The sequence below is a fragment of the Heliconius melpomene genome, chromosome 11, assembly GCF_056956725.1.
Source record: "Heliconius melpomene rosina isolate 202511_hmr_F chromosome 11, ASM5695672v1, whole genome shotgun sequence".
NCBI classification, from domain to species: domain Eukaryota; kingdom Metazoa; phylum Arthropoda; class Insecta; order Lepidoptera; family Nymphalidae; genus Heliconius; species Heliconius melpomene.
Window position 1 is genome coordinate 9,268,897 of NC_140399.1, and position 14,130 is coordinate 9,283,026.

The window sequence follows — 14,130 nt, forward strand, 5'->3', positions numbered from 1 at the left end:
AATCTTAATGTAGTTATTACTCTAGTATTTAATAGATGCTTATAACATTAATAAGTTTTATTTTCAGTGTCAATTTGTATCCTGCATGTAGCTGGGTAGGTAGTAGGAGCTTAGTGTTAAAACACTCCGTTCTCCATTGTCTGCCAAATTCTGGAGGCATTGCGTGTTGAGTGCCTCGAGACCAGAGCGAAAAAATTAAAATATTCAATACATCATTTCATCCAGTGGGAATCGAATCCATAACCTGTCGCATATACAGTTACGCGGTTGTACCCCTGTGTCACTACCGGCCTCAACAGTTTGAATAGAACTTTAATAAGGAAAAATGTATATTATGACTAAGATTTACTTTTATTTATAACCTTGATTTAAAGTTGAACTATTTAATCATTTTCTATATAAAAGTCACGTATAATATTAGTATTTTTTAGCGGAAAACAGTACAATCTCTAGTAATTCCGAGTAGAGACAGATATTTGATATACAGATTAAAAAAAGCCCGACAAATTGACATATGTATGTAGTGTTGTCATCGGACTGAGCTTCCAAGAAAGCGTTTAACAGTTTATATTTAATTTAATAGTTCTGCTCTCATTAGTTGATACTTATTACGTTAGAAATAAAGTCTGTTTCACAGTTGAAATTCATTATTATATTAAGAAATTTCCATATTCCTCAATACATAGATAATAAGATAAAAAAAACTTGGCACGATGTGATGTTGGTACGTTTAGTTGTGCGTCATGGGTACTGCCCTATGGAGTGGAAAGTTTTATTCAAAGGAAAAAGATATAGAATAAAGATATAAATTATTCTCACATTCCTAAAAACTAAAATAAAAAAAAAATATGACGTATGCCAAAATATTTTTTTAAAAAAAAGTTTAAATTATAAATTTAAAATTATAAAAAACAATTATTAACTAAATCATAACTATTTAATAAATAATACAATTATTCGTTGCAAATTAACAAATGTATGTAAAATTATTGTTTTAATTACTATAAAATAAACCACTTTTTCTAACATAATAATGTTACCTGCGAACCCTAGCTTGCTCTACAATTATTTCACAACACGAACAAGACAATAGGCTGTTAAGATAAACTTTAAAATGATCATCCATCAATATTACGTATTCGACACGTAATCTAACTTGGCTACCAATAACAATCGACCATCAATCTTTATAGAGCCCCTAATGTGTTTAATTATAGATACAACTATAATTTCCGCAATTTCTATATGAAAATATTCATTACTTTTTATAACAAGGAAAACTGTATAATAGGTACTTTATATTTTACATTCAGTAACTAACATATATGAGGCCAGTCGTGGCGTAAGGGCACAAACGTATGGGTTCAATCCCCGCTGTGGGAAACAAGTTTTTAAATTTTCATTTCTTCGCTCATTGGTTCACAGGCACAGGCACAGCTCAGCAGTGAGTTCGGCCACAACATGCAATGCTTCCAGAATTGGGCGGAAAGTGGAGAACGGAGTGTTTCAACATAAGGCTGCATGTGCACGAAGCTAAACAAATTCCAATTTTAACTTAAATATTATTATTTAAACTAAATATATATTATATGTATGTATACTTTATTTAGAATAGTCCTGTCTTTCAAGAGTTATACCAAATATAAATCACCGTTAAGCACGTGCATCAATTACATATATGACTAAAATATCAATCTCAGAATATTCTCGACGGTAATAAATAGAAACGAACTAAAGGATTTCTCGAACAGCTTTTCAATGGGATACAATCGTCCCACAAGAGGGCATTGGCACGGTTTTTGCGGAGCAACTCGTGAGTGCTTTTACAACTAACCCATCATTAAGTGAATGATACAAATAAATTGATATTTGAGGTTATTGACTTTCAGTATTTCATTATGCAATTCACAATAATGTTATATAAATTATTTATTATGAATAATATTGATGTTCTACGTGTTTCATCATAACAAGAATACTGGTCGATCACGTTTAATGTATAATATTATTAAAATTTCTTATAATTTAATTTGAATTTATTTTCGTTTCGTTATTGTATTATACAGCAGTAGATTAAAATATCTTTAAATCTAAAAAAAAAGTCTCGTCGTCCTATGGAATAAGCTTTTCGAAAATTGTTTAAATAAAATAATGTCATCAACTAATAAATCTTACAATAAGTTAAACACAATTGGTTAAAATTGTTCGTAACTCGCGTGGGCCCGCTGTCCACCATTTCCTCTATTTCGAGAGACGTGACCTAACAAGACAATTTGACTGATAGCTGGACCGAAATAGCCGGCTATTTTCATGACAACTGAAGATAAACGGATTAATACCAATTTAGTATGTGATCCTTTAATCTGGTAAATCATTGTATGAAGCGTTGTTTGTCCAACCAACCAAGTTTTCCATGACGTTTGGGTTCTATAAAGTTTTATTGTCTACCATCTCCATCTACTTTCTTAAATGTGCTACTAATTAATCTTTATTGTATATAAGTACATTATAAAATATAAATATTTAATAGAGTCTTTAGCTTTTCGAGTTTCCTGAACAAAGAAAGGATAGATAATATGGAAATATTTAATAGTTCTAGACTGGCATGCCTTTTTGTATTTTATATGAAATATAATATAACATACCTACCAAAAAAATCCTGAAAACATAAAAAATTAAACAGGATTTAAATATATATTATATTTTTTTGTCTTTTCAATGACCAAAACATAGCGTTATTACATTACAGATTCTATATATAATTAAAATTATCAACCACTTAGGGATTTCCGCTGTTTTGTAGTTTAATTTAATAACTATAATATAGAAGTTAATTGGAGACTTGGATCACTTTGTTGTGAATAACAATGTGGGATTTCATTATTCACATACTAAATATTAAGCTGTAATTAAAATAATTATTATTTCTGGTGGGGGGCATGGTGGTTTTTGGTATATTAATATTTTATCAGTAATAATTATCTAGGTTTCGCGTTTGGCAATGTTAGTTTAATGTTATGTTAGAAAATTAGTTAAAAATCAAATAAGATATTGTATGTGTAGGGGAAATCATAAATCTAACGTTTCTAAATTAAGAAATTATATTTAAATATTTCAAGATACTAACATGTATTAATTACTTTTAGTTATCAACTATCTATCTGGGTAGAAAATATATTTTGATAACAATTTATTATTATAACTAGCGACCCTCTTGCGGCTTCGCCCGCTTTAGCTACTGGATTATTCATGTAATGTATGTTTGCAAAGCACTTAAGATAATGTGAAAATTAATTAAACCCTAATGCAACCCGCATTTTCGTAGTTTCAATAAGGATTTTCCAATTGTTTTACACAGCAAGGATTTTTTAGTAGGTACCGTAATTTTAAATCTGTGCTACTAATCTTTTCAAGTACTTATTAAAATATATTTAAATGACTTTTTTTAGATAGTTAAATGACTATTTTTAAACGGAAGAAATTATAAACAAAAACCTACCTACTAATAACTACTACAAAAAATGTGAAACCAAATATATCGCGCTGAAATAATACATTCAACTCCAATTATTCAATACGTGCAAACGCATCTAACTAAATCTTCGTTGCTATAGAGGCAGCTGGGTTTTTTTTTTTCGAGCTTGTGGTTAATGCTGAAGGGGGTATTCTGTCCCTGATGAAAAGCAAGCACGACGTGGCTGCCTGTGAGAGTGAAAATTAAATAGAATGCATGGGCCGGGAATCGAACTCGGGCCGCCCGCGTGGCAGGCGAGCATTCTACCACTGAACCACCGATGCGTATAAGGCAGGCGGACGCGGATGGCGAGTGGCGAGCCGTTTCGCAGCAAGGATTTTTTTGATATTTTAACAACTTCTAAAGTACTTATTAAAATGAAAAACAGTAAAAGACAGTTTTGGTCTACATTAAATGGCCAACGTAACTAATGTACTTATTTATATGCTGAGAGTAAGGGATAAGTGAAACTTGAGTAACATACAGCTGATGTGTCAATGGCGGGATGTGTCAACAATTAAATGCGTTTTTCTGTAAAACTATTCGCAATTTCGAAATATTGTAAAAAGCAAATTTTATCTTCGTTTAACGTAGAAATTTAATAAAGTATTTTAAAGGATAAGGATTAATATCATTATGGAAAAATATCCCTCACAATAAAAAATATATTGAAATTATAATTTTTAGACAGAAAAATGATCACTACACGTTATTCTTAAAAGATACGAATATGCTCTCGCGGACTTTTTTGTAGATCTTATTAAGAGGAACAATACTCCAGTACATTCTTTTCATGTAGTACTTACCATTAGAGCAGCGCATGCGCAAAAGTGTCTCAACGGGTAGGACTTTATACACATTTATCGTATTTATGTTAATTTACATAAGAATGTACAAATAATAAACTATATATAAACCTTCTACGAAAAACACCCGACTTAATGGTGAAGACCGCATCAAAATCCGTTGGGTGGTTTAGAAGAAGAAGAGTTAGAAACAACAGACAGACACGAAAAGCGACTTTGTTTTATAAGATATAGGATAAGTGATATACTTAATTTTTAATTTATCAACTATGTAAACATATATGACGTCACGGTATTTAAAAAACTGGGTAAGCCACAGGTACCATTAGAATAAAGAATTAGTAAATCTGTTCCTGAAGACCTTGTCTCTAACCACGTACATACATAATTGATTGATTCTCCACATATTATCATAATTCAATGTAAATCCCCCTATTTGTAAAACATATGGAGACGTTCAATAATTGATGACATGTTAGTAAAGTCTTTTGATAATTATTTATAGTAAGGAGTTTTAGATTTTATTAATATTGAATTTCTATATAAAAACTTTCTAGAGCAAAAGTGGCTATTATAACATCATGGGTGTAGGGATAGAGAAGGCCAGGTGGTCCGTGCCCACCCCAGATTTATACAAACAAAAAATTAAGCCTGAAAACTAAACACAATCCCCCTGGAAAATATCTATATATTGACATGCATAACATACCATAAGCAAAGTAAAATAGAAATAAAGCATATAATTATATAGTCATACTATTTCATAAGCTAATTTCATATAGTAAATTAATAATTAATTGCAGTATTAATTAATAATATAATAATAATTTATACCTATTGATAAAAAGTTGTTGTTTTTAGCCTTAAGGATATAATAACAGGATAATTAAACATACGAGTACATGTATTTCACGGCATACTTACGCTTTGCTATTACGATTGTAATACAAATCTCCCATAATCTTAAATTCTACTATATATTTTAAAATTTTATATAGTTTTTTTTGAGGCCGTCCTGGCGCAGCGGCACTTGGTTATGTATGACTAACGCGACGGTTGTGGGTTCAATCCCCACTCGAGGAAGTGAAATATTTATTTGCGGTTATATATCCATTTCTTCGCACGCAACACGCACACACACTTAACACGCAATACCTCCAGAAAGTGGAAAACGGAGTGTCTTAACACTAAGTTCCCTCTGCCTATACAGCGTCACGCTGATTTGATATTTTTTTTCGAATAATGTCTAAAGTGACTAAAAAAACCCATGGACAAAACAACCAAAAAATATTTATAGAACCAAAACCACACTCACCCATAAAAATAATAAAATCCCTTTTATTATATGTAAAGTAATACTATAACTGTGTTTGAATAATGAATAAATAGTGCGTCGACATCATTCCATATGAGTCGTATATTTTAGAATGAAAAAGAATATTAATTACGAGTATATATTTCAAATACTCGTAAGTAACAAGTTTAGAACCCAAGACATAAACGAAGGCAAATTTACATTTCCCCAAAAATGCAATAATATTAAAAATATGGTGAAATATGTCAGGCATTTTGTGCATAGTATATAGGACATAACATTCCCTTCATGCAGCCTTACCAAGAGGTAGGCGCGAGGCCCTAGTAGGCGGGGCTTGGGCTTGGGGCTCCGCGTTGGGATTGCCGCTTTCTAGATCTGCAACCATATTCATAAATTTTTCAATATATATGTATCATATATTATAGAAAATGTTTTGGTCCTTTCAATGAAATTCCTATATAAAATGAAATTTACAAAATGTCTGTCTTTTTATGTCCGGTGAAGCTAGAAATTTCGATAAAAAAAGTATTTTTTTTGCTTTTTCTATGTTCCGAATTACTGATTTAGGATACAGTCCAAGCTTCAGTTGATTAAATTATACATTGCAAATTTCTAATTTTTCTAAAGGTATTTTAACACAAAATTTTTATACAATAGGTTTTTGTTATTATACAATAGAATAACAAGTTGCGTAATATCTGTTTCCTTAATGATGGACTAATCAAATATAAAAACGATTCTTCCAATCAAATACTCACTTAGACTGGGTCACTATCAATAATAATAATAATAGAGAATTTAAAACTAATATAACCTTTATAATTTATTTTTCGTATACTATCGATTAAAAAAAAGAACAAATAGTCTAAAAATTAATATTGTTTTAATTATATTCCATTAAAAGCAATAAACAAGTGCTATACAGCCAAAGTGTTGTTATAATCGATTTAATAATATATTTTTATTTATAATCGATTAAATACAAAGAAAATATAATAAAAATATATACAAACAAGATTTTACGGCGTCTGTACGCGTCCGGTAAGACATGCGCAGTTTGGACAAATCACCCGGATTTAATCGGCATACAGATGAGCCTATACGTTTACTTTATTCATATCATGCATTATTTAGAATTACGTTCTATATATTTACATTTTAATTATACATTTGCATATATTTAGTTCGATCATTGTATGTCTTCTAGAAAATACTATATTTATTGAATGGATTAGGTACTAAAAGTACAATACAAATGTACGAGTATATTTAATTAAACGCCATCGTGGAACATGGGCACTAGCATGTGACTGTAATGCGGTGGTAGTGGGATCAATCCCATTAGGGAAAATAAATGATTATTTATTAATATTTTAATGTTTTCAGTACAAAATAAAAGCGCGCGTTAATTTCCGCCATTCAACACACAATACCTCGAAAATTCAGCAGAAATAAATACAGCGTAGAGGAAGTACAAAAAAAAATTAAGAATATTACATAACGCATAATCGATTGTAGAAGAAGAATATAGATATGGGATGATACATTATTCGTATTTATTATCTATTTTTTTTTTTTTTATAATAATACATAAATATTTTAAATAAAATTAACAGTATTCCCGATATAATTAATTAAAATATTTTAAACAGTCTTATCATTCGAATATTGGACCAAGTGTTCATGGCTCTTTAACATATAATTACGATAAAACTACATTGGAATGTCAAAATGAAGCCAAATTGGTGCATTGCCCTCGTTTATTTAGTACCTAAAGCAAATTTACACGAATTTTCATTATTTATTTTCAGAAACAAATTAATTTATTTGTGTTAAATGTATAACAGTCGCACTCAAAACCGTCTATTAGTCCCTAACTAATGTTAAATCTCCCATATTATTCCTTCACAAATGTTAAAAGAATAAAACGTTATATACACACTAGTGCCCCTGCGCCATGACTGGCTCCAAGAATAAAGATAGCTAATTCATTGTTATTAAAGACAATTTTATTGCAATATTAAAAAGCTTTCAATTTTTTTAATTTTCAAAATATATCTTTTTATAAGTCTATTTTAAATAAAAACTTCAATAAACTTAACACAATATTGATTGAATTTGTTTTTTGTAGTTTTGTTTTGCATTATTTTTAATTCTATTGTTTTAGCAACCGTGAAGAACTAGCTCTAAGTCAATGTACCTACATTTGTATTACATGTTGTATTTATAGGCGCGATAAAAGTTCATTCGTAAATTGGCGTTCGATTATACTCACATACTACAGTTTTGTAATTAAATTATTATTTCTTTTACCATATATTAGTGCAATTGAACGTAGTTTTATTGAATGGAATCGAATATACGACCTTTTACTTAGTAAATACCTATATTATATACTTTTTTGATATTAGAGATAGAGATTATTGATCTACAATTTCGCTGCTTACATTACATTAATTTAATATATTTTTTTTATGTTTGTAAAAACGTAAAGTCTAGCTCTACTAGACTTTAGTTAAAACCTTATTCTTAAATTAGTACTTCTTGTTGACTTACAATCCTGAAATTAGAAGTTAAAAGTTTTATTATTTTACCTCGAAGCTCTAACAATAACTCAATATTGAGAGATTAAGTAAAAATAAACGAGAGGAAACAAGAAGGACACCGTTTTAATTAACCATAAAAATGGGATAAAACTTTACAAATATGTATAATTTGTTAATTCATTATAAATTATCATATTAATAAAACTAAATGAGGCATGTTATAACTGCATCATGAAATTATTTAAGTAAGCCATATATATATATTTTTATCCTACAATCTCTACATGTTATCAAAATCAAAAATAATAAATTAAAATCCAATTATCTGTAATTATAATTTATTATCACTAACAAAACATATACATAATTGAAGATTAGAACAGTTGAACATGATAAGGTCAATATCTTCTTTTAAATATAAACACTATTTATGTATAGGCATAAGGAGCGTAGTGTCAAACTCTCCGTTCTCCGAATTCGACTCGAATTTGAAATGTAGGAATCGAACGCACAGCCATTGCATTTACAGTCAGACGCCATCCCATCGTCATTCATACGATCATTAGTGAACATACGAAAAACAATAAGAACAATTTTGATTTTAAAAAGTAAAACAAAATATATCTATACTATAATAAAACAGTAAAGTAAATAATTTAGGATAATATAAAAAAATAACTATAGCTACACGAATTAAACGAATCTATGACTTCAAAAAATTGTCTGTGTGTGTCATCTTCTAAACTGCTAAACTAATTGTTTTGCTTGTTGTTTAAAAAAATAATTGAAAAAATAGTCCGTCCTAGCGTTTAGTGTAGCGTAACAGCTTTTAAATTACGATGGCTATGAATTGATATCTACTCAAAGAAGTCATTTTACGTAAATTATTTTTATCTCCCCGCTCACACAAGCCAATATATAATATTTCCATAACTATACATACATGCAAATTCCATATAATGTCTTAATATTAGCACCTAATTGGGAGATGTCATTTGTTTAAGTCTTATCATTTAGGGCTTAGCAATATTGAGCGTGAAGAATAAAAATAAAGCAATATCTATTAAATCCATTAGGAATATCATTAATCAGTAATTTATTGGGTATCTAATCTAAATCCTATCTCACTGTAAGCCTAAGAAGATAATGAAGGCAAATGAAAATGACTTGAAAGTCGAAACTGCAAATTCTTTTGTATAAAGTTTACTCGTATATTATGATAATAGTTAGCCATGGTGTTTGATAATAACGTTTGTTTTAGATTTACTCTTAGCAATTACCTTAAATATTGAATTTGTATGATGTTATAGTGTTTTCCTATTATTATGTTTTTTTTTTAGTTTTTAAACTTATTAAGATTTCGCTATACTGAAATCTAAATATTATGTGGTTATCTAATGTGCAAAGTAAAAGTATAATTTCAATGCAAAGTATATTTCCCAAAATATACATATTTAAAATTAATTTTAGTTATAGTTTATTTTTTTTTTAATTTTAGTTTCAAATGTTTACTTACTTATTAGTTCCATTATAATTCACATAAATATAATTTATTTGTACATTTACACGTTTATAAAATTTAAAATATTTCTATGTCATTTCTATTCTATTATTTTTTTTTCAATGAATAATAATTATTATTATTATTTGAAGTTATGCATGTTATGAATTAGTCTTTACACCAAACACTTGATAACGTTAAAAGTAGATATAAGAACATATTTTATTGTCGTAATAATTCATATTAATCCTTAATTAAAATAGAGAAATGCGTGTGCGCATTAAAAAAAATATTTATAAATGTACTTTAACTCAACTTAATGTCACAATCTTTATTAGAAAAAAATCTGATCTTAACGTCTAAAAAAATTCTAAAAATTCTGTAATTTTTGTAACATAAAAAGAAAATTAATTAATTAAATTTATGTAATCAGCAACAAAAAGAATAAATTTAATAAAAAAACTATAAACTATCAAATAAATTTTTAAAAACTTACTTTGCACGTTCTTGGTAGACATTGCCGGAGTATTCTTTAAAAAGTTGGTTTGAAAACAAGACGCACTCATGCGCACGCACCTCGTAGACGGCCGCTACGGCGTTGTGCTACGAAACTATTATTAGCTGAATATAGCTAATGACACTAAAAATAATGCTATATATTATTATAGCACGTCCGGAGCGGGCAATGTTCTAACTAAGAATGACAATCCGCCCTGTTTCGCTTGCCTCTTGATAAAGTGCTAAATTATAGTATAAATAATCGTGAACTCCTCTTGCTTATTGGTTGGGAGAGCATTATATGTCATTTTTATTTATATATCCTATATATTTGTAGGAAAAAATGTTTGTCTGTTTATTTTGGAAACTTGAAAATTTTATATTTATATTGAATTGGTTTTTAACCCTAAAACAGAGGTGAGAACCGCAATATATTAATTTTGAACTGATTATAATATAAGTAAAAATATTGAAAATTCTAATGATATCCTTGAAACGGGGATAGTAAAGTAAAAATATAAATATAAACACATACAAAACCTAGAAAGTTAGTTACTTTACAGGCAAAGTCGTTTTGCGGACGATCGTTTTACGTGATAACGTTATAAGAAAACATTGTTGAAAAATTGCATACTTATGTAAATTAAATTGAGTTATTGTCACTGAATTATCATTATTTTGTTTATAATGAAGGAGTTAATTCAAAATTACAATTTTTTTGATAAATTAACATTTATGTGGACTCGTTAATTCAAATATTTTACTTAAATTATACAGAATAATTATAAGTAACAATGTGCTATAAAAATTAATTTACAACTTATATATATTTGTGATACACGAGACAGAGAGAGAGAGAAGTAGAGAAGCCGAACGTTTTCTTAAGCCGATCGTTGCACTCTATCGCTTTTTCCATGCTCTCGCTTGCACACTCGTCTCCAGCGGAACGTGACATTGAGTCATCCTTTTTCGTGCGTCCATCGATTTATCAGACGGTATCATGTTAAAAAATAATTTAGTGGCAATATTGTGTAGCTTATAATAATTTTTTAACTAAAATCTGTCTCTCTCTCTCTCTCTCTGTGTGTAAAAATTGTCTAAAACTTTGTTTAATATACTATTGCATATTTTTTACTAAACGCCATTGCCCGAGCAAGGTCAGTACGAAATAAAGGACGGAAACTGTAATTAGTAATTACAGAATAGCTGTGTTAAAAACATCATAATAATTAAGTGTTTTAAGTACATATATTCTAGACTCTAGAGCTATGATATATTATAAAGACCTAATATTACAAAATGACTGATGAAAGTTTAATAAGATCCACTTGTAACTTACGCTATAATTTAATCATTTTAAAAAGTGTAACTGCACTAACATATTTTATAATTAAACTATTATTTTTTTTTATGTGAATGTTTATTTTAATTAAATGGATGTATAACAATGCTGATGTGAAAATAAAAATGTTAGGCCCTTTTTAAGCCCATTTTTATAAACCGCTCTCAGACATGAGATTGATCTTCAGATACCGTTTCGTAATTATATATCTTTGAAAGAAAATCCCATCTCAAGATCAATCTCAGACTTGAGAGCGGTGTATAAACACGGTCCTTATAGTATATTTCTGAATAGTATTTTTATGTATTACTAGTGGACCCGGACGCGGCTACGCCTGCTTGAACTATAAGAATATTTATTAAATATTATATAATATATTTATTTTTATAAGGATGAATATCAAAATATAAGTTCATTTTGGGTGACGTTTTCTTAAAACAACCAAGAAACTTTGCAAACCGTTGCTTAACAACGACGGTTGTTATTAACATGGCAGAATAAATTGCATGTCAAATTAGAAAATATTTTAATTTATTGGTATATATGTGTAATGTAATGTTATATAGCCTATAGCACTTCTGAAGAATGCAGCTTTCATACAAAACAAAAACAAAGTAAATGGGACCAGTAGATCCAGAGATCTTAGCGTTCAAACAAACAAACAAACAAACAAAGAAACTCTTCCGTTTTATTATATTAGTATAGATATAAAAAATAATATGGAGAAATCTTTTTACATTTGAAAATAAATTGCATATAGTAAAAATGTAATTAGTAGCTAAGTTAAATAGTACATAATTAATGAAGGGCAACGTTTTCAAGTTATCTACGCCACCGGAGCGTTGTAGAACAGGCTATTGTTTGTATTACAACAACTGATAATGTTAATTTCACTAAATATGTGTATTACAATACAAACATGATATTTTACTACTTAAACAATGTGCTATCTATATATATTATCATGAAATTTTCTGATATATAAAAAAATTAAGATTAAGAAATATCAAATTATAAATTCTTTTAGATATATAAATTTTATTTCAATATCTTTAAAATGTGTGATAATCTAATTAGATTATTAAAATCATTTTTATAGCATAACGGTTTAGTTTAGTTCGAGAGTCAGAGCACGGAGAGCGGAGAGCACACGTCCTATTCTCCAGGTGTTATACATGTTCTCCAGAGAAGTACTCACACGATACTCATCCGATGTTTATTAGGAATATACATTTTTTTTTTTAATATAATTTCGCATTTTTTATTATTCCATAGTATGTCATATAAACATATGTACTATAATATCAAAATCGTGATGTATTATTAAGATTTGTATTCCTTTTACTTTTCATACTGGACCTCAAAAACAAAATGGGGGGCGAAATTACCACCCTATATTATTTTACTTAATTTGTTACCATCATTGCTGAACTAATCTAGTTTTATATTTACATACCTAATTTCATTGTTTAAGTTAGTTAAGCGTTATTATAATACATATTTACACACTACTAGATTATTTGTACAAAAACTAAAGACTGGTAGCAAAATAATTGTAAAAATTATAAGTCATTAATTGTTTACAATTTATCTGCTTAAATAAACAGATAAGTAGACAGAAACTAAAGATACTTCCAGATACTTTCCATTTCCATTTTTTGACCAGGCCATGAAATGACCAGGTTTTTCTTATCTAAAATTAGTCGATCGATCGTAGTTGTAGATCGTAGTTCGATCGTAGTCGATATACGAAGAATATGGTAATAAAATTTGATTATTATGTGCGACTGTGCGTTAAGCTGAATCATTGCTTGTATCGTGAATGGAATATTTATAATGTTCATACTTTTCTTTTATAGAATAGAAAAAATATTTTTAAAATAATCAACTTTACGCCATATCTCGCATCCTGCAGGGTAGACAAAGGGAACCTAGAGTTAAGACACTCCGTTATTCACTTTTTTCCGAATTCGAGCCTTCACCTTGGTTCTAGAGCGAAGAAATAAGCATACTATTTTTATTATTTTAATTTATATTCAGCTTTAAAAAGGTCAAAAATGCATCGCTGGTGGTCGCTAATTCAATTTTGTAAGATTGAGATTGAAACGTAGGAGTGCTACGAGTGCTTGCATCCGTATAGCAATGTATTATACACCTACATAATAAATTATATAATTACAAAATACATAATTTATTATTTATTTATTTATTTTATTTAGTGTAGAATTCGTCTTTGATACCATAGTGACGGATTTAGGGCGTCTTTTACTAAACATGGTGGGTGTGGGTTCAAATTCATCTGTGGTATATATGTACTTATATTTATTAAATATTTCTGTTGAATAGTCTTGTAACGTTTAAACCTCCGTCTTGACCTGCCAACCTTAAAAAGGTAAGTACTGTCAGGTACTGTCTTTTTGCTTTACAGACACCCCATGTCTTGCTGTCGACTCAGAAAAACGCACTTCTACTACAAAAAGAAAAAAATAATCTTTTATAAAAACAAATCTTATCTATATTAAAAAAATGTACAATATATAAAGAAATACATTACTATATAAGTAGAAAAAAATACGTATTAAATATTTATATAATGGAAGACCCCCAG

At 28.8% G+C, this 14,130-nt stretch overlaps 1 protein-coding gene across 1 annotated transcript in view; it reads right to left on the reverse strand.

The window, feature by feature from the left end:
- The window catches only part of Drip (aquaporin homolog protein drip), a 50,056-nt gene extending 39,665 nt beyond the window's left edge, over window positions 1–10,391 (reverse strand). Inside the window, exons 1-2 of the mRNA XM_085192689.1 lie at window positions 10,179–10,391; window positions 5,936–6,010 (exon numbers count right to left, since the gene is read on the reverse strand). Coding sequence (XP_085048815.1) covers window positions 5,936–6,010; window positions 10,179–10,248 — 145 coding nt within the window. The 5' untranslated portion in view covers window positions 10,249–10,391. The remainder of the gene's footprint in view (window positions 1–5,935; window positions 6,011–10,178) is intronic.
- Window positions 10,392–14,130: the final 3,739 nt, after the last annotated feature.